At 41.5% G+C, this 21471-nt stretch overlaps 2 protein-coding genes across 2 annotated transcripts; one reads left to right on the top strand and one right to left on the bottom strand.

Moving 5' to 3' along the window:
* Nucleotides 1-200: 200 nt before the first annotated feature.
* LOC308374399 (adenosine receptor A2b-like) lies at nt 201-1202 on the top strand (the record flags this gene model as incomplete). Its single annotated transcript, XM_080850176.1, has 1 exon — nt 201-1202. One exon carries the CDS (start codon nt 201-203, stop codon nt 1200-1202), a length of 1002 nt encoding a protein of 333 aa, XP_080706302.1.
* Nucleotides 1203-2075: 873 nt separating this feature from the next.
* Nucleotides 2076-20304, bottom strand: xdh (xanthine dehydrogenase; the record flags this gene model as incomplete). The annotated part of the gene is made up of 36 exons (XM_080849564.1): nt 2076-2126; nt 2377-2544; nt 2948-3136; nt 3473-3538; nt 3822-3936; nt 4051-4103; nt 4419-4493; nt 5107-5235; nt 5697-5792; nt 5994-6075; nt 6423-6568; nt 6789-6980; nt 7430-7516; nt 8782-8869; nt 9015-9148; nt 9302-9426; nt 9765-9861; nt 10212-10331; nt 11425-11551; nt 11860-12029; nt 12342-12431; nt 12909-13071; nt 13440-13624; nt 14020-14129; nt 14689-14782; nt 15135-15286; nt 15590-15682; nt 16479-16620; nt 16886-16981; nt 17445-17552; nt 17825-17886; nt 18107-18233; nt 18828-18936; nt 19182-19278; nt 20033-20090; nt 20224-20304. 36 exons carry the CDS (start codon nt 20302-20304, stop codon nt 2076-2078), a joined length of 4077 nt encoding a protein of 1358 aa, XP_080705690.1.
* Nucleotides 20305-21471: the final 1167 nt, after the last annotated feature.

The raw sequence follows: 21471 nt of genomic DNA, 5'->3' as shown, positions 1-21471 counted from the left end.
AATTCTAGCAAACTGACTTTAGGGAATGTCAGGTAACGAAAAAATTGATGTCATATATCAGATAAATCTCCAAGAATGCGTAAGTCAGAAACAAGAAAGCAAAAAGCTTTTAGTAATTGGAAATGACCTGCTGAAAAACTGTTCTCCCTCTGTTTACAGGGAATTATTACAGGGCCATTTGCACATGACCAGTACTCAAAATGAATAAAACCTGGAACATCAGTATGGACATGTTTTCAGCCAGAGTTCCCAAGTCCCACTTTGATGGGCCCTACATAGCTGCAGAACTGGTCATAGCTACCTTCTCTACTACAGGAAATCTTCTGGTCTGCCTCGCTGTGAAGCAAAACAAGAGGCTCCAAACTGTGACCAACTACTTTCTGGTGTCACTTGCCGTGGCTGACTTCTTTGTGGGCGCCTTTGCCATCCCTTGTGCCATCCTGACAGACTTGGGCATGCCTTACCACAACCTGTATCTCTGCATCCTGATACTATCAGTGCTAATCATGCTAACCCACACGTCCATCTTCAGTCTGCTAGCTGTGGCTGTGGAGCGCTACATAGCCATCCTTCTGCCCCTCCACTACCACAGGATTATGAGACCCTGGAACGCTAGATTGATCATACTCGTTACCTGGCTCCTGGCTTTTCTGACTGGTTCCATTCCTCTTCTGGGCTGGCACAAGACCCCACCTCAGTCCAGCCACTGCTTCTTTGCCTGTGTCATCGACTTGACCTACATGGTGTATTTCAACTTCTTTGGCTGTGTGCTGGTGCCCCTAGTGGTGATGTTGGTCATCTACGCCCACATCTTCATGACAGTGCGGAGGCAGATGAGGCGCATCACGGCGCTACAGGCTGGGGCCAAGGCGCCGGCAAACAGAGCTGTCAGCTTGCGACGCGAGGTGAGGAAGTCCACGTCGCTGTTCCTCCTCCTCTTCCTCTTCACCATCTGTTGGATACCCATGCATGTGATCAACTGTTTCCTCCTGCTGTGCCCACAGTGCAACGTGCCCGAACCCATCATGCTCATGGCCATCCTCCTCTCCCATGCCAACTCGGCCTTCAACCCTCTCCTCTATGCCTACAGGATGAAGTCATACCGCCAGACAGTCAAGACCATGTTCCTGTGCTGCAGAGCTACTGCCGAACCAGAGAGTAGCCGGGAAGTTGCAGACACCGCCAAAAAGACCACCGCTTAAGGAAATCCTTTTATCAAGGGGGGGAAAGGGTAGTCTCTCAATAAAGATGATGGTGTGAACAACTTTGTTGTTTCATATCTGAACACACTTTGTATCTCAAAGGATTCAGTGTGTAACAAAAAAAGGGTTTGGTAAAGGCTTTCATTTCCAAAATATGTCATGAGTGCTTCTTAAAAAAGAACATTAACCGCAGATTAAATTATACCACATATATTTATTTGTAAAGGTACTGTACAGAATTTGAAATCTTGTCCATAAAAGGTTGCCACTGTTAACCTGTTAGAATATTAAATAAATATTAAGTGCTTTATCAAATTGATTTCTAATAAACAAATGTTGAGTGATTGCCGTTCTAATGTGAATAAGTTGTGTACTGCAGTAAATATTTTTGGTGTGGGGCAGCGTGTACTAGTATATGTTGTATTATGATGTGCAATGAATACAAATATTTAAAAATCTGAATGTTTCAGTGTATTAGTCTAGTGGAATCATTGGACAATATTATGTAACACCTGGGCGCACTGACGCAAGTCTTGTATTTGGTTAAGACAAACAAAACAGCAGAGAACAAAGGTGAAAGTAAGGGACTACAAAAACAACAGACTGTGCGTTTCCTTGTGGTCAACACGTTGCAGAAGCCTGGGTATTTCTGCAGCATAAATTGTCTTCAGCATGAGTGGTCCCATTAATCCAATTCAACTCTGTTTCCTGCACCACACGCACACACACACACACACACACACACACACACACACACACACACACACACACAAACACACACACACACACCTGGATTGGCGACAGCAGAGACTTCCAACACACACACTGTCTTAGGCCTGGAAGTGGTTGTAGCTCTGTTTACAAATGTCCGGTTTACACTTGGACAGCCCAGGGGGTGAAGGTGCCTGGCTTTGCAGGAGGACACTGAAGCACACAAAAACACATACACACACACACACACACACACACACACACACACACACACACACACACACACACACACACACACACACACACACACACAGACAGAGCTTTTATCAGAACATTTCTCAAACACAATCAGAAAAATGAACAACACAATTCATGTCAAACCAATAATTGAGTCCATGTCATTTAACCCTACAATACATTACATTTCATCATTTAGTAAGAGACCATGACATCACACACGTACCAGTTTGGTAAAGCGGTCCTCACAGGCATTGCGGATCCTGTCAGGGGTGGCAGGGCTGTCCAGTCTGAATGGGCCACTCAGCTCTGACTCTGTCCTGGCAGCGGCAATAGCCTCTTTGATGGCGTAGAACACAGAAGCGGCCAAGAAGAGAGGTGGCTCTCCTACAGCCTGGTGGGCAAAGGGTTGGGATTTGAGAACAATGCAACAGGTTTCACTCATCCAAATCAAGGAATCATAATTGATGACAGTAAAACAGATCCCAAAGAACTTTTTTCAGGTCATCAACAGTGGCATGGCTCTGGAAATGAATTGGTTATTGCAATGATAATCAGAGTTACTCACAATCAGGAATAATACAAAAATATAATAAAAAAAAATTCACGTATATTTTCCATGATTGATGTGGGTTCCACGAATCTTATATCATTATCATAATTCCAATTCTGTATCTGTCATTCTTCAATCTTATTTCCCGATATACTGGAATGCCTTGCTTTTCTATGGTCTCCATTACATTGATCTTTCATCATGAGTCCTCAGGTAAATAATACGTAACACACGACACCCCTACCTTTGATGAGAAGATGGCCCTCTCATTGGGGGCGTCCCTCAGCAGTGCTACACTCAGCTCGGTGGGGATGTCCCCGAAGGCGGGGATCTTGTACATGCCGGGGCCGCGGGTGAAGAGGTAGCCCTGAGGGGAGTAGCGCAGCTCCTCCAGTGTGAACAGGCCCACACCCTGCATGAACCCTCCTTCCACCTGAACAATGAATACGTGAAACAAATGAATTCATGAAGAAGCCAATTCAGTTCAACACATTCTTTATTGCTGTTCAACAACGTAACCTGTGTGAAGGCAGAGAAAGCGTGGTTGAAGGTACTTTAAGTGTGTTAATGGTATTGACCAGTAATGAATCAAATGTAAATCATGGATAATAACACATTAGGAGATCTATCACAGTCTGACAGCAGAAATGATTATTGAACTTTAATACCAAGGTTTTAATTATCTTCAAATCATTGTATATTTAATATGCTTTCATGTAAAGGAAAAGAGGAAGCTTATTTGTTGAATGATGATAATGTTTAACTGCACCTGTCCAATATCCAGGGCTGGATTGAGACTTTTACCAACATCCATCACTATGGAGGTGTGCACATTCTTAGAGACACAGAGATAGAAGACACATAAATCAAAACCAGTGAATCATTAAATAACACTTATAGTTAATGCCATTTTCCCACAAGACTTTGGCCATCACCACCTCTGCACACTTCTTAAAGTACTATAAATAGCATGGACATTTTCAGGAAGGTGCAAAATGTTTTTGCAAGTATTCTGTTGATGCTAGTGATAGCTACCAGTAGTATTTCCCACTGAATATCTTATGCCAAGCTATAAAAAAAACTCCTGCCACTGGACATGACATTCACCAGTGGTCTACCTTATGGCTTCCAGTCAGACAGTCAACCTCCACCTCAGAGCAGGCCACACCATAGCTGAAATAATTAAACGGTCTTCCTGAGTTACTGTCAAAGTCATAGCCAAGATCAGGGGTCCTGCAATGGAGAAACAGATAAATACTGTCACGTGATCAGAATTCCACACAGTCATTCAAATACTTTGGATGGGATAATGAACTTTCAATGAAATGAAAGTGTGATAAAGCTCACTTGTAAAAGCCATTTGCTGACAGGTTGACCCTGTCAAAGTATGCAGCCCTAACCTGTCAAAAACAAACAAACAAACAAACATTTTAAAATACATATAAAGATTCTTGTATAACCACACATGGGCTGGACTACTGGCAATACATTGCGGTATATGGGACAATACTATAATATTAATATGAACGAATCGTATTAATTAATATGAATTAAAACAAGGTATGAGAACTACCAGCACATACTGTATATGCACCAACCACCATATATCCACCAACTACCCAGACAATTCAATTCCATATGACACAACTGTTATATTACAAGGCCCCAGCAAAAGAACGACCACCACATGTAAATATTTCTGACGAGTCACTGACCCAGTCCTCCCAGGTGCCTGTGGGGTTCTTGGCCTTGTAAGGCTCCAGACGCTGCAGTAGTGTCTGGCATGCATTCTACAAGAAGGGAGGGAGCATCACATATTTACCCAAAAATAATGAAGTCATGAAGACAAAAGACATGAAGACTTCTTATCTTGAGATATTAATGTTCACAGTGAGTGATTAAGCAGATGTCTGGCTTAGTCTGTTTCCCCATTGTTTGTACATGACAGTCTGATAGCAGAGATAATAATACAAATGTAATATCTGTGTTTGACCCTAAAAGTGTCTTTTTTAAATAAAAAAAATTCTAGTAGTTTGAAATTTACCAGACACCTGTCTCTACACAACACAGCAAATTGATGTTACACACTAGATCAGTGTCTGTGCTTCCTGAGAGCAAAAAAAAACAGTTTACACATACAGTGTATGTAGCTAACAAGTGATGAGGGGATAGTGACATGATGACCAACAAGCAGGATGGCAGGAAGAATGTCCATCACCAAAGAGGTAGTTAGGATAAAAGCTGCATTATATATTCTTGACATTGATGTGATCATGGACTTTCAACATGGTGGACAGAATGAATGGTAGTATATATCAGCATGCACTCCTAACTTTGTGATCGATTTTTAACATGGCAGAAAGACTGGGCAGATCGTAATAGAGAGGTAAGGGAATGTCTTACGTGGACGGCCATGCCATTGAGGTCAGATGAGGCAGAAGCTGCGGTGGGGCTGGTGTTGGGCACAGTGTTCGTACTGGTCTCAGTGATGTGAATCTTAGAGCTGGGGATGCCCAGTGTCCTGCTGGCAACCTGAACAGCCACAAATTATGCCGATAATCAATTTTTGTGCAATGCACAATATGAAAACGAATGATCTGTTCTATTGTTTTTCACAACCACAGCGCTAACACAAATGATCTATTCTAGGTATTCAAAAATGTTTTTTCGGGATGCATTGCATTAAGCAGTGGTAGAATGTAACCAGCAAAATAGTTTTTCAAATGAATGCATTAGCGTATCGTCCTGGATTCCGTCCTGTTTTGTACTCTTGGAAATTTGGAATCTCAAAAACATCCCAGTATCTATTTTGAAAAGAGTTAACTTAAATGTGAGTACACTGAAATGTGAGCACATGAAGCATAGGAAGGTATCATCTCAAAATCCTCCTTTTTTTAACCAACTTTGGTATTTTGTATTCATACACTTTAGTATGAATTCTGTTTGAAACTGCACTAAGAACTAAAAACCTTTTTTAATATCCACTGTCTTACCTGGACCATCTTTGTGTGTAGTCCCTGTCCCATCTCCGTTCCACCATGAGTCAACAGCACAGATCCGTCTGTGTAGATATGAGCAAGGGCTCCTGCCTGTTGCCATGGCAGTGGGTCACATCACAGCACAAAATCATATATACTATTACACTCTGTAGATAATTGTATTCAAAACTTTATTTGTCTTTAACAGCATGTGGACTGGTGATCAAGCTTCCACTCACATGGATCTAATTAATGGAGTCTAAAAAACAAAACTGAAATCAGTGTAAAATCAGGGTTTTAAGATGAGGTAACCTGGTTAAGGAAGACAGCGGTGAAGCTGATTCCAAACTTGGTGGGGACAATGCAGAGACCCCTTTTTGTCCAGCGATGCTGCCTGAAAGCAATGTTCCAAAGAGATATCTTAGCAATATAACACTAGGAGCAATGCCACTTCCATCACTTCTTAAGAGGCGTGGACACTCGGTATAACTCTAGCAAGCGCTATTTGACTAGCAATCATATAGCAAGCTTGCAACATTTTTGATAAAAGAAGGATGCAACAGAAGCTAACCCTGAGAAAAACGAATAAGAGGATAACTAAAGGCTTGTTTTTTAATGTTTAAACAGCACGGTTTTAAATAAATGTATCTGGCCCTGGTACCCAGTGGACCTGTGCCAACGTGGTTAAAGTCTCTCCTTCAATCATCACCGTGGCTAAACTATCCTTTCATCTCCACTTACTTATTAAAGTTCTCCACATCAGCCTTCCGCTGGTGATAGTTGGAGATTTCCAAGCATTCTTTCCAACAGCGGTCAATAGTGAACTGGTCCAAGCACTGGTTGAAGGGGGTCAGATCTCCCTCCCTGTACAGATTCAACCTCCTCACCTGTTAGAACATTAATGCAATCACGTTATGCTTTTTGGAAGGTAACATCAAGAATTAAACAACTTAAAGTGTACTTTTGTTAAGTCAGTATACTGTTGTTAAGCCCTATTTTCATTAATCTTTGCACTGCTATTAAGATGCTACAATGACTCCTGTGGCATAACCTTTAAATGCGTTGTAAAGCATTCATCATATTTTACTGATGAACATTGCCAGTCACCTCCTCAGATGGCACGCCACAGGCCAGAGCCACGTCACTCATCCAGCTCTCTGCCACCATCATGCCCTGTGGCCCTCCGAAGCCTCTGAAGGCTGTGTTGGATGGCAAGTTGGTTTTACACAAGTAGCCTGTGCCCCACATGTGTGGGATGTTGTAGGAGTTCTCCATATGGAACAGGGCCCGTTCCATAATCTAAAAAAAGGAAACAGACAAAAAAAATACACTGGGATGTCATAAAATACACACAAGGAAACACACCAGGAAACTTGTATGTACTTCAGAAATGTTTCCATCTTTGTCAGTCTTCCTAAAAGTCAAGGGGTTGCAGTGTAGAGAGGGAGACAACATTCACCCAAAATCATAACCTGGGACAAGACTAAGATATAAACAACTGACCAAACTTGTTTTTAAAACCAGACAAGGAGGAGGATCTTAGTACTTTACAAAACAGTCTCAACTTTTCTACTTAAAAGCATACAGCACAAACGAATGACACAAAATATCCCCTACTATATTATAAAAATAAAGGAAAAGGTATCCAACATCTTGAACTATTTCAGCAAACAAATACTTAACCATTGGGTTAGAGGTCATAGATAGAGGGGAGAAGAAAAGTGATGGTAAATGCTACTCATACATACTGATAATGACAGGTCCATGGAATTCCCAGCATTACTGTAAAATGTCACTTCCACGGCTTTGACTTTTCCTGAGTTCATATAGCCAACCTGGGAAGAAAATAGATATTTGCCATTTGTGACATGGTCAGGGAAATTCATTTTAGCAGTGAATAAAACAGATAAAACAGTTTCTAGTTTTTCAGATTCTAGGGGCCTGATTTACTAACAGGATTGCGCCCATTTCTGGCGTAAAATAGCGGTCGTAAACATAAAACGGTATTTACTAAGGGGGCGCATTTGAGTAGAGTCGCATATTAACGCTTTGAGGGTGTGTACCTGCAAACAGGTGGGATGGTTCGGAAACGTGGGTGGTAACATAGGCGTGAGGCGCTATTTAATGGGAGGAGTGCGCCTAATGATGAACTGCGTGGTATTTACTAAACTGCCCGGCGAGCGCACATCTCTGATTTGCAGGCTAATTCTCCGCCTCATAAAAGCACGTCTTAACCAGTAAGCGCATTTCCACTGAGTCTGAAAACGTTGATATGGCAGCAGCAAGGCAAAGACATAGACAGAGACAGCGAACAGGAATATTTTTTTCAACTCGTATAATTCATATATTCATATATGAAATTAAACTTTCCGAACGTAATTGGAGAAATTGATCGCACCCACATACAAACAGTCCCACCTTCAATCCACGAACACGTTTACCAAAACAGAAAGCACACATATTCAATTAATGTCCAGGTCATATGTGATGCCAACATGACCATTACTTACGTGGTAGTGGTCTGTCCATGACAGTTTTATCTTCCGGAATAGTGCCATCTATCCAGTATTTGAGCAACGGTGATTTTGGAGAGGCCTGCAGGCTACTTGGTAAATGTATTTGTTTCAGTGGGGATATATTGTAGTGAACCCATGTCCCCATTCCTCGAATCTCCATGGTGGCAGTAACTTGCTGGCAAGTTCTCCAGTCTTTTAACGGTGCGCTAAATAATGATTGCCCAGCGCGTATCTGGCTTGATAAATATCACGGAAGATGCGGGGAATCACCGTGCGTTAATGTGCGCCTGGCAAAGGCGCAGATTAAGATGCGTTCGCAAATCAATCTTAGTAAATCAGGCTCTTTAAAGGGTGGAGTAAGCACAGTTTGCCCAGCGCAGATCTGGCTTGATAAATACCACAGAAAATGCGCAAAAACACTGTGCGTTAATATGCGAACGCAGATTAAGCAGCGCTCGCATATTAGTAAATCAGGCCCTAGATTTCTAGTCCAGTATGTATAACTGTACGAATAGGCCATGAATGGATAGAACTATGAAATAGAAGAAGGCATTCTGAATGAAAACTAATATTACACATCTCACCTTGTATCGACCAAAAAATGGGTGCCGGCCACCAGTAACAAGCATGTCCTCATCTCTGTCCAACATGCAGCGAACAGGTCTTTTGACTCTGGGAAGAAAACAAACAAAAAAACCATATAGCTCAATTTCAGGCATTCTCACTGATGCTTCTATAGTGTCATATTTCACATACTCAGTAATACATGTAAACATGCAGATGTGTAATAACAAACCACCATCCGAAGAGTACATACTTTTGTGCTGCTATGGCAACCACTGTTGAAAGGATTGTACTTCTGCTCTCCTTGCCACCGAAGCCACCGCCCATTCTCTTTACTCGACACACAACTCGATTGGCTGGCACTCCTAGTGCTTTAGCAACCAAGGCCTAGGGTATAAAGCATCTTCTAAAAAAAGATGAACACGTAAACAAGCACCTCACTAAATTATCTAAACTAGCCTCTCCAAAAATGTATATCATATATCTTCTCCAACAAGTTTTCACAGACTCCTTCCCGTAATACTCCTAGTCATGGCTGACCTGTGTTTTCGTGGCTGACTGTGTGGACACAAAGAGCTCCATCTCTTCATCCTCTCCACGAGGAATGGCCACGGTGCAGTTGGTCTCTAGGTAGAAGTGCTCTTGGCCTCCAATATGAATCTCCCCTATGTTGCCAAAGCGAATAAGTTAGTCCCTCAAGCTTTGGCCCCAGACCTACAACATGGTATACCCATTGTGGCACTATGACTTAAAGATTTAACATGAATATAGTTATAGAATACAACTGAATACACCATAAGTTATCCAGACAAGCTCAGTGTGGGGTATAAAGTCTCTGCAGTGTCATTAACTTCTAGTGACAGAATGCATTGAGGATACAGGATACAGGAGGATAAATCAGTGGATGTAGGACTGCGGAGGTTTTAATACTTTTACTAATATCCTTACAGTATGTTTACTTGGGTAAAAGTTGGGCCAGTAGACCAGTGAAACTTCACAGCACCTTGAAGAACGTGATCCGATTCTTTGAAACCTTGAGCAACATCTCCTTTCTTGATAGTCCTCACTGGCTGGAAAAATGACTGGCTTTCGATGGCATCCTGTTTGAGGGTAAAACAAAAAATGTGTTAAAAAAATCTAGAAAATTGACACGTATTGAACTTTATCTTCATATTTGGATTTATACCATCAACTTGGCACCTGAGTAAATGTCAGCTTAAAAACCAGCTTGACAGGAGTCACTGAAAAATAAAAACCAGCCTGACAGGAGGAGACTGAAATTTCCTTTTGAATTTGACAAACAGCAATAGCTACAGCAATACTAGCAGTTTCTTACAATAAGCAGTGCCTCACAGTAGAGCAGTACCAAACACACGTTAGAAAGGTACACCGTCCTCTCGAGAGCGAGATGTGCATAAGAATCACGGTGATGGCGGGAGGGGACACCAACCTGGATGGTGACGACAGGCTTCATCTCCTTGTAGGAGATCCTCACTGCTTTGGCTGCTCTTTGGGCGTGTGCCTGCGTGTCAGCCACCACTGCTCCCACTATGTGACCAACACATGTGACCTAAAACACACACACACGCACACACAAACACACACACACACACACACACACACACACACACACACACACACACACACACACACACACACAAATACACACACACACAAACACACAAGCAAAACTTAAGGAAATAGCCGGGCTTGCGTCATCATTACAACACAACATTTTATAACAACGTATTAGTCATCCTTTAGGTAAGAATTACTTTTTTGCTTGTTCATTTGCTACAACCATGTGGATAAACTGCTTCTTTGTCAAGTAGGTTACTCCAGACTTCACAGACTAATGCACTAAATTCCAACACTGATTTCCTTACTGATAAAGGGAGAAGGATACTACTGATTGTTAAACTGCATATACCATGATAAATTGGCACTTTAAATAATATACGGACACCCATTTTGAACTACTATCTATAAAAAAACTATCTAAACTTTTATCCTGCCACACTCTACAGAATCACAAGGACAGTTTAGATGTTTGATCTACTCTTTGCCACATATAGCAAATGAGAGTCAGGTGAGGAACACGTGAAGTAACATTTCACAAGGAAGCAAATCTATCCTCATAGCTTCGGTATTCAGAATAACACAACATACTGTACTATAGCTTGCATTGCATTCTATAGCATGGATCAAACATGGTGCTCACAGCAAGTCATTGTCTCAAAAATTAGATGATCATTTCACAACATTGTGCCAAGCCTGTCGAAATACAAAACATTCTAATTTAATTAATTAAATTAGTTTATCATTTAATTATTGGGAATAAGTGTAACTTTTTTATGATAACCAAAACTGAAATCAGCAAACATCAATGAGCATTGAGGTTTAAGAGAAAAGTACTCGCTCACACATTCGTCACGCTCATGACGTTTGTGGTCACGTTTCATGAATGTGGGCCATTGATGTGAATGTGTGTCATGTGTATCGGCTGCACATTTAAATGGCTGTGTCATTTGTGTACACAGAGGAATTGATTTGTGATTGAAAGAAAGACACAGCATGTGATTTTACGACATGGCTTCCTTCCCCTTCAACCACTCACGCTCAGTACACGCTCAGTGTAGTGTGAAACATCTCGGCTAACTTACCGTGTCCTCTGCCAGGACTGTCTCGTCATAGAGCACAGGTCCTGTCTTGTTGCTGCCACGGATGTCCTTGTAGGACACAAATGTGATAACTCCAGGAATGGCCAAGGCCTCAGCTGTGTCAATGGATCTGGATATAGAGACAAAGAGCAACTCCTATTCTTAGCCTTGGGTGCTGATGGTTTTGCCAACACCAGCACAGACACACAAGTAAAGAATTTTCCTGCTAGCCATCTCAGCAACTTTCTCTAATAGCTCTAGGTTATTAACATACTGTGTTGGATGGTGAGAATGATGAAGGAATTTTGGAGGGGTTGTTGAGCATGTCTAACACATATAATAACTATCTGCTCTCGCAATACCTTGGTTTTAGTTAGGGTTTAAGGTCAGATAGCTGAGTCACAAATTAAACACACTAGGCAACATGCTTGGGCTTACGTTATATGTGCGTGTGCTTTGGTGCTGGTGACCAGAGCGAGATGGAGCTCATTCTCGAAGCAGGGGATGTCATCACAGTAGATGGCCTCCCCAGTAGCCTGCTTCAGGGCAGAGAGGTGCATTACGGGCCGTCCAATGACATCGTCAGCACTCTGTCCAGGAGGCACGGTCTGCAAAGACATTTTCAACAGTTTAGTGAGTAATGCATAGTAAGATTTTTTTAAAGTGGAAAATACCGGTTTAATAATCAGCCATTAAACTTGTTTTCTGGCTCAAGACTTATTAATGTTGAAAAAAAGCTTATCAGTTGGTCAAAACAGATGTGCTTGTTTTTGTAACCAAGAAAAAAAAGACTTGTGCTTCTAAAATTATCTATTTTGTGATATTATTAAGAGGGTAGGACCCAACAAATGTTGTTCACCGTTTTTTTTTTTCTGACAGCAGGGAGAATTGTGAGAGGTATTCCATATCCACAGCTTTACCTGGTATACTTGGACACTGGAGGGAGTTTCTGCGTGAAAGATCTCTGTGGCACTGCTGTAGTCTGGCCGGACGTCCTCCACAATGACACCCTGTAGACCACAAATGGGCACAACATGATGATACATGCCATGTAAGCATAGAACAACATTTCATTTTCATTAAATATGTGTTATAAAATATTACAAACACAGAAGTTGTTGGGATATGTTGTTTTCAGCTTGTATTTTCAGTGCTACATGTTGTAATACCAGATCATATTTAGAATATATGTATACATGTCATATCAAAATGCGTGTTGGGTGAGTTGTGGACATGGATCTGTTGTTTGCCAGTCAGTAGTCAGTATTATGAGGCATGGTGCAAGAGGTTGACCTGGGTTTGATCCACGATTGCTGCAGGTTGTCTTTACATCGCTTTGCATAAAAGCGTCTTCTAAACACCTGACCTTTTACCATTACATGTTTAAATGCATTTACCCATTCTGATCAGACCCCTCTCCCAAAAGGGTGACCTGTGAATATGATATGAATTGCTGATGCGCTCTCTTTATGAAACCATACACTTACATCTCGGGCCAGCTGATGCTGGACGGTCAGGTAGAACTTGAAGAAGAGGCTGATGGTCAGGGTGCGGCGGTAGGTCACCATGCCTCCTGGGACGGAGGGAGCCAGGGCCATCTCATCAGCCAAGGACACACAGGCATCCTCCAGCAGACCCTCATTCCACGGCCTGCAGAGCAGAGGCCAGTTACACTCAAGTCACCGTCACAAGGCCTTGGTACATAGAGCTTTGTGTACACCTGGGCTTAAAAACAACATTTTTGGACTTTGTCCTCATTCAAATATCAGTTTCATTCATATATCAAGTGCAGTTACATTTGCGTTTGGAATAAATTTGGATCAGGTTGTTGGATGACAAGGTAATTATCCAGTAAGCCAATGACCGTAACTGCTATGAGCAGTCTCCATGCCAAACAATAATACCAGTAGGTGTAACAACAAGTATGTTTCCAAACAAAAAAAACACCAAAAACAATCCAAACAAACACATCCATCTGTACCCATCACTGTCAGGAAATGTTGGTACAGTTGACAAACCTGCCAATGAGCTTCATGCTTGTGGCCTTGGCTAGGACCGTCGTGGGAGCCATCCCTCCATAGCTGAGCTGCAGCTCCTTTACGATGTTGGAGCCCTCTTGAAACACCACGTTCATCCCGCAGGTGACGATGGAGATGTCGTCCTCTCGACGAGGAGACTGCTTGAAGGCAGAGAAATACTGACCCTGGAACACATAAAGTGAACACGTGGGTTAAGCTCTGAGGTGACTACCCTAAAAGCAAACATTGATACTGATACTGATACTGATATAGACGTTAATCAAATGAGATAGAAGGTGTCTTATTCTGACAGCAGCATTTATGAGATCTTCACTGGTCTAAGGGAGACCTGCTTGTTTGTCTCCTCTCAACTGATAATATGCCTCATGTGTGCCTCTAAAGCTGCTATGAAACAATCCACATGTGCTCTTACTAAGTCAAGTAAATCATTTGAGGGACAGGGGAAAACCATGGGTCAAGGTTACACATGTCGTGAAGGGTAAAATACATGGCAAAGACATATTCCTCCTTGTACTGAGGTAAGTGCTTAAAAAGATGCCTTTATGCTTGTGTGTTTTACCTTTTTGGTGTAGGGGATCTCGATTGACAGCAGAATCTCTTCGGGCTTCAGGACAGTTTTCCTGTAGCCTGGGAAGAAGCTGCCATCCATCTGGACAACACGTGTTCCTCCTGAAACAAGCATTAAAGATTTTACAGTTCTCTGGTTTACGAGAGGCTTACTTACTGTACATGTCAAAGCCCTTTAGAATTTAAAGAACTGTTCCCTCTTGGCCATAAAGATCACAGTATTCACATAAACACATACCCAATGACGGTAAAAAAAATATTACAGAGACTTTTAATTGTTCCATGCCTTGGCTGTTTTACAGGTATAATTATGCTGTGGGGGTTTAGGTCATAGTCAATGATTCAATCAAGCACCATCAATAATCAACATAATCAATACTCAATTAGTGACACATGAGGCTTCAAAACAATCAATTGCACTGGTGCTTCACTCCCTTGCAGAGTCTGTGTGTACATTTCCAAACGGATGTCGAGAAACGTTCACAGTTCACAGTCCGGGATTAATTCATGACTCAGAGACTAGCAGAAACTCTATGAGGAAGGACTGCCCGTGCTCTGGTCCAATCCTATCACTTCTGCATATTTGTGCACAGCTTTATCAGTTCAGCTCAGGTAAATGATTACCCTCGGTCAAAGACTAAAAAGTAACTGCTTACAGTACCTTTGGACAGTAGAGTTAACTTGCATGTAGCAGCCATGAATACAGGGTTGAGGTCAGAGATAGGACTGGCTGTCATTATGTTTCCTCCAATGGCCTAGAAAAACACAGGGCACATAGCACATGGCCAGTAAAACTTTGATCATAAAAAGTAAATGGTTCAACTGCAAGTATTGTAACAAGCGTGCTGTAATATATATTTCCATAATATATCGATCATCCCTAAAAGGCATACACATTTATATACAATCAACCCATCACATCTACGTATTCTAAAAACAGAGGGTAGATCTAATCTCAGACCTTTATACATCATAGCATTAAAATGGATTTTTTTATAATGATGAAATAATTAACATATCCGATGTGTTCAAAATGCATAATTCTATACTTCTCTAAAAGCTGCGTATCAAATTCAAAATATTTTATTTGCTGCTTGAGTGACGTACCGCCACGTTTCTGATCTGCAGACCGGCGAACCAGCGCAGCTGCTCCAGCACGGCCTTGAAGACCTCCGTCTGGTGCGAGGGCAGCTTGGTCACAGCCGTGCGTAACACGTCTCCCAGCAGTGTCAGCGTGCATGAGGCCCCAAACACGATCCCTACACAACACGGGGATGACGGCAAATCAGACTCAAATTCTGTAAACAGTGCTCAACCACACACACCAAAGGTCATGAGGTCATGAGGCCGTTCTGCATTTTCAAGTATTTGCCCCGATACAATACGCCAAGCACTATGGGGATGATTATTGGTGGCACTGTTAAAAGTACTTGCACTAAGGACCCTTTTTATTGGTGGAGGTTTGTGGGATAGTAAGTAAGACTTTATTTTATTTTAGGGGGCTACCCCATATCAAGTTTGCATAATTTGGACATTGGCAAGATTTCACACAGCTTGCTTACCATCTTCTGTGTGCTGAATGTCATTGAGCTCTGGGATGTAGGCAGGAGCGAGGATGACCGGGTACAACAGGTTTTTGAACTTCATCTCAATACCTAAAGCACAGGAGGATTTATTCAGGGGGATACATCAAATTAAAAGTGGGTACAAATTCACAGAAACATGAGTTGTGTCAAAAATGACAAAACAACCTAAATGACTACTGATGTCACCAAGCTATAAAGACATTTGTAAAGAAATTCCATTTTTGGTCAACAGCTCTCAGTTAAATTCTGACAAGACGTGGAAATCTCTAAAAGCCCTGCGGTCGTTGAAAAGACAGATGCTATGTGTTGCCCAAAGCTATTAAGCCTAGCCTATAATAAAGCCACCTCAGATATGACAAATTGGAAATCTCAGTCTCCAGTAATGGCTACCATTGCTAAACCAGCACTGGTGTCCGGGAGTACTTGTTGACGTTGTACTTGTTAATCATTTCTGTGACAGTTTATCTATACCCGACCACAGTGCATAAATCCTATTCAAGTACAGTTCAGTGTGTGGACTTCTGCCTGAAATCAGCAGCTATGTCTCAGTCACACTATGTGCTTACTCTGTGCGTCTGATTGGGGGTCAGTTAATTTACCCTTCAATAACGCCCACCAACACTGACTCCTACTTCACACCACTATATTTATGTTTATTTTTAAACTGCCTTTGACTTGGCTGCCGTTGTATGCCTTACAGCATGTATAATTTGCATTCAAATGTCTTTGTCTCTGCCTCACCTGGTTATTTAGCTTGCTTGCACCACAAAGCCAAGACAAAGTTATTTTATGTGGAAACGTAGTTGGCAATAATCCCAATTCCTGGTTACTGATTTCCGTTCTTTGGCTGGTGAAACAGACTCACCTACTTCTGTGTTCCCGACCACAAGTTTGGCGTCTGGATAGCGAGCTTTGAGTTCCAGGAGCTCTGAGAGAGAACTGGGCTGAATCCACATCACCCTCTCCCCTTTGAACCTCAGCTCTTTTGGAGATTGCTTACACATGCTCTGCAAATGAACGAGAACTCTGAATATGTATAAAATGTAGTTATGCATATACTGTAGTTGGCTGCGTGTAAAGCGTTTGGCAAACATTAGTCGGAATGTGTGAGTGTGTGACTGTGTATAAAGTGCAAATAACGTTCATTTTTGACTCCAATAATTGGGATCTGTGCTGGGATGTGCTTAATTTACACACTTGTGTTACCAATGTGTTTACCATTGAAGGCATAACATGCATGACTGAAGAATGGAAAATAAGTGTGCCACTAACCATCAGCTCTGGTGGGAATATGACTTCTTGTGTTGGATCCAGGGGCTTAAACTCAGATGGGTCATACAGTGGTTGGATTGAGATGGTTGAATTCCCCTGCAATAGAATAAACATAAATACACAGTTAAAATGGCTGTCGGGTTGAAGATGGTTCATTGAAGGAACAGTCTACAGGGGATGGGGGGAAAGTGTATGTTTGTGTGTGTGTGTGTGGGGGGGGAGAGTTACTCCTTTGGACCTGTGTCCCATGTTGTTTTTTCTATTGCAGTCTTTCTGACCTTGAAAAAAAAAAACACGAGTGAGATTCAGTTCAAACATGTGACCAGATTCCTTGTATGCCCTGGGACTGCGAGCCAGCTATGACACATCGATTATCAAACGTGAATGCAAACTATCTGCTGAATACTCGAGACCAGGGAGAGCATAACTTGGCCGACTTCAGTGACTCCCAAATATCACTTTTCAAACGACACCTATCACAATCTTTTTAAGATAACATAGCATTTGTCACAGTTTTATTTAAATTGCTGATTCATTGAAGTCAACGGGCTGGACTTACATTGATGTGGTCTTCCTTGTGTCCATTGGTTGAGTTTCCATTCGTGGCGTCTCCATTCGTCATGCAGCAGCCATTTGCCTTCCCTTTCCCCCCACAGCAGCCCCCCTCCTGGAGACGTGCAGGACAGAAAGGAGTCAGAAATACAGGTCATGATGACAAGCCACAAATTCACGTTAGCTTACCACAGAGGCTGTATGATAGACATACAAAATGTACCTCTAAGGGTAACCTATGGCTTCATCACCCATCATATCATATTAACATTAGAGGTATGATATATCTCATTACACTCTAGTTGACCTCTTACCATGGCCTATGACCTGATATAGAAAGCTCTGGAAGTGCCACTAAGGTCTCTGATGAAGGGCATTTAACCATACCTTTGTAAATGTTTTGTAACCTTCCAAAATTGGTCTGTAGCCAGTGCATCGACACAGATTACCTATGGGGTGACAAATATAAAAACCTTGATACAGACCAATGGCAATGTACGCTATTAATCAAATTAAACCAACCCCACACCCTCAAACTAATAGGCTTCTGCATGAATCTGGTCTTGATCCAGTCGATCCAAGCTAGACCAGGGCCAAAATGTCAACCACAATTGTCCATTGTTCTCCACTCAATAGATGGACTGATGGACTGATGCTATAGTGTCCCACCTTGGAAGGCCTCCTCCACATCCTGCATCTTTGGCTGGGGGTTGTTCCTCAGCAGTGAGTACATAGACATCACAATTCCAGGGGTGCAGAAACCACACTGGGAGCCATGAGCTTTGGCAATCCTCTCCTGCAGAGAATATTCAACACCAAAGCCAACATTATACCAGTCATCAGTTTGTGTTAAACTGAAAGGGGACGAATATTACATGGAGAAAACTGAGCAAGCTGAGTAATCGGGTATTTTCAAGAAAAACACAAAGGTGAGTTGAGGGATAAAGCAGCCGTTTGTGAACTGAGAATTGTAAAAACGGGGGACATTGATTCACAAATGGGACATTGATTCACAGTTTTAACATTATATTAATAATATATATTAAAGGTACAGTATATAGGATTCAGTGGCATCTAGCGGTGTGGCTGCAGATTGCAACAAGCTGAATATTTCTCCCTTGCCAGGCGTGTACGACAAACTACAGTGATCATTATGTGCCATAAAAATGCAAAATGTTTTGGGTTTGTCTGTTCTGGGGTACTGCAGGAACTCGCAGGACTCTTTGGATGAGGACCCACTCCCTATGTATATCGGAGGGCCCATGGTTTGTAGCTATCTACAGCTAGTGAAAATATAATTTTGTTATTACTACATTCTATTTCTGCTAATGGACCACTTCAAATCCTACATAGTGCAACTTTACTGCAATGTTAATGTTTGCACTCTTGCCTGCACAGGATGAAGTTTGCTCGCCACGCTGCCGATTCCCTCCACAGTGGTGACAGCACAGTGGTGCAGAGAGCAGACGGGGGCTAGGCAGGCGTTCACAGAATGGTGCCTAATAGTAGGGGTAGTTAAGGATGCATGATGACTGAGATCACCTTTCAAAATGTAGACAATTTTTCCTTCCTCTACTCAGAAACAGGTCAGCATATTTTAAGGGTTAAGGTGAAAGGAGGGTGTATCAGTTGTCACACAAAAAGAGGAAAGAGGAATTTGTCATTTGTGCAAGCAGTAATAGTGATGTGTCGAGTGCCTGAATTCATGTATGTATGAGCAAAAAAAGCTGTCTGAAAAGGATACACAATGCGGTTCTGGTGGTGGTGGAACTTGGAGACCATGACGGTGCAGGCCCCACAGCCTCCCTCAGCACAGCCCAGTTTGGTTCCAGTAAGACCCACTGACAGATGGTCAAGGAGCAGGACATGTCACAGTCATGGACCAGAGGAGCCAGGGGGCATATTTCAGAAACACTACACTGATACTGTATTATCATTAACAGAAGCAAAACATGTCTAAGAACTGAATAAATACATTTGTTTTTAGCATTATCCCATTCAATTGTATTTAAAGAAAAAAATGTGCAAGTTCAAGTAAGGGAATGCAGAGACAAATCATTTTTTTAACAAGGGTGAATAAAATTGCATGGGCAAGTAGTTTGGATTCACGCTAAGGGATTGGATTCACGCTAAGTTTAAGTTCTTCAATCTGTCCCTAAGGAGATATGAGACCATTTCAGATTCAAAATCGAATATATGCTTTTTGACTAAAAGATCAATTGAAAGAATATTGCAGTTACATTGTTTTCGATACATATAGGATCTTGTACTTTTGCACAATTCACTGTGAAAACAATACAATGGAGGCAATGTGAAAGTGTTTGCATTGGAAGTGTTACATAACATACCAACGCCTTTAGCAATACCATTTAAATATTAATATTTTAACAAGGCTAATAAAAGCACTTCGAAAAAAAGTTATTTTAATCGGTATCTTTGGCTATTAACATAATCGAAAGGCTTCTTAAAAGAGGGTTATTATGATCTGTGAAAGGCAATGTTAAACGGACCGCTGAGGCAACATAATTCAGTAACGGCATGAATTTAAAGTCAGACAAAGTGCACAAGCAAAAGTAGGCATATTGCATTGGATACATTTTCTTCGGAGGTAAGTCAATAGTGTCATCTCTGGCTCTGCATTTCGCTCCAAAATCTGCAATAAATAGCACAAATTATCGCAAATGTTCAACTTTGTTGTAACCTGAAATAACCTAACCTGTAAGTTAATGACAATTGGTTGATATAATGTATGGAATATTGAGGGTCCGTTTTTTTTTTTTACTTACCTTTTTCCCATTTACAAAGAAAACAAGTTCATCCCCAGATGTTTCCATAGCTGAAAGTTTTTCCCTGTCAATATTCGCCATATTATTGTAGCAGTTGTGCGCCTTTACAGACGGAGGAAAGTGGATGGATGTCACACAGACTCTGAGGACACGGGACGTTCATTTCACACCAGTGTTCAGCTGTTGGCTGTCTATAACACGTGACAAAGCATATCACAAGCTAACAGATAAAAAGGTCTAAAGGTAGCGCCATAGTTTTGAAATGGAGGCACAATACAATACAGATCGCTGGAACCCATTCCGACAGAATGACAAATATTGCCACCAATTGTGGAAATATATTTCTGACAGAGATAAAAGTAAAAGTTGGGAGAGCACATTTCAGATATGATCCACACCACATAGACTGTTGGGACACGTCTGCAACTGTGGAAATATGTTACAAAATGCTCTGCAGCAATGTACTATTTATTCCTTTAGTTATTATTAAAATAAACTTGCATTCCTTTTCACTATACATAATGGAGCATGGAAATAAAGGATTAATACGGAGCCCCCTAAGGGTCATGGTGGTGATTTTTTTTCTCTGAGCTGCTTTTGTGCAACCTGGCTTCGCCCACTTCTCAGTAAATTTGGGTCGGGTGATATCAGGCGTTTTTGTGTTCCCACGCAATACATCTTGTGTTACATCGCAATACTTTTGTGCCGTGGAGGTAACGCGAGGAACATACGTATTGCGATGAAACGCAAAAATTGCTCATAAAAAACTATCACCAGTCCGTGACCGTTAGAGGGCTTCATACTATAATACACTCCTCAGATCAGAGTTAAAATTCTTGTTTGTTCAACCTCTTCCTCAACTCGTCCCTGCTAGACATCATTACAGCAATTTCTAAGTATTTTAAATATTTTGCAAATGCTTTTGAACATTCACGAATAGGACATCTATAATCGTCTGCTGTTAAGTCTTAACCCTCAAAACATCTAAGTATCTATTAATTGTGTAAGTCATGACATGCAAATGGATTCAATCAGTTATGTGTTAACCATATCAGTTTCAGTCCCAAGGTATTTTTTGAATGCTTTCCCAAATCACTTGTCAAACAAACCTTGATTGTTTTATTTACGCCTATGTGTAATTGATGGCTTTCTTTTATGAGGAGAATGAAGGGTTATTCTATTAAAAGGTTTAGATTAGATTAGATTCAACGTTATTGTCATTGCACAAAGTACAAGTACTTAGACAAC

This window comes from Sprattus sprattus (genome assembly GCF_963457725.1).
Source record: "Sprattus sprattus genome assembly, chromosome: 13".
Taxonomy (NCBI): domain Eukaryota; kingdom Metazoa; phylum Chordata; class Actinopteri; order Clupeiformes; family Clupeidae; genus Sprattus; species Sprattus sprattus.
Note: the sequence above shows the minus strand (reverse complement) of the source record. Positions and strands in the feature narration are given on the sequence as shown.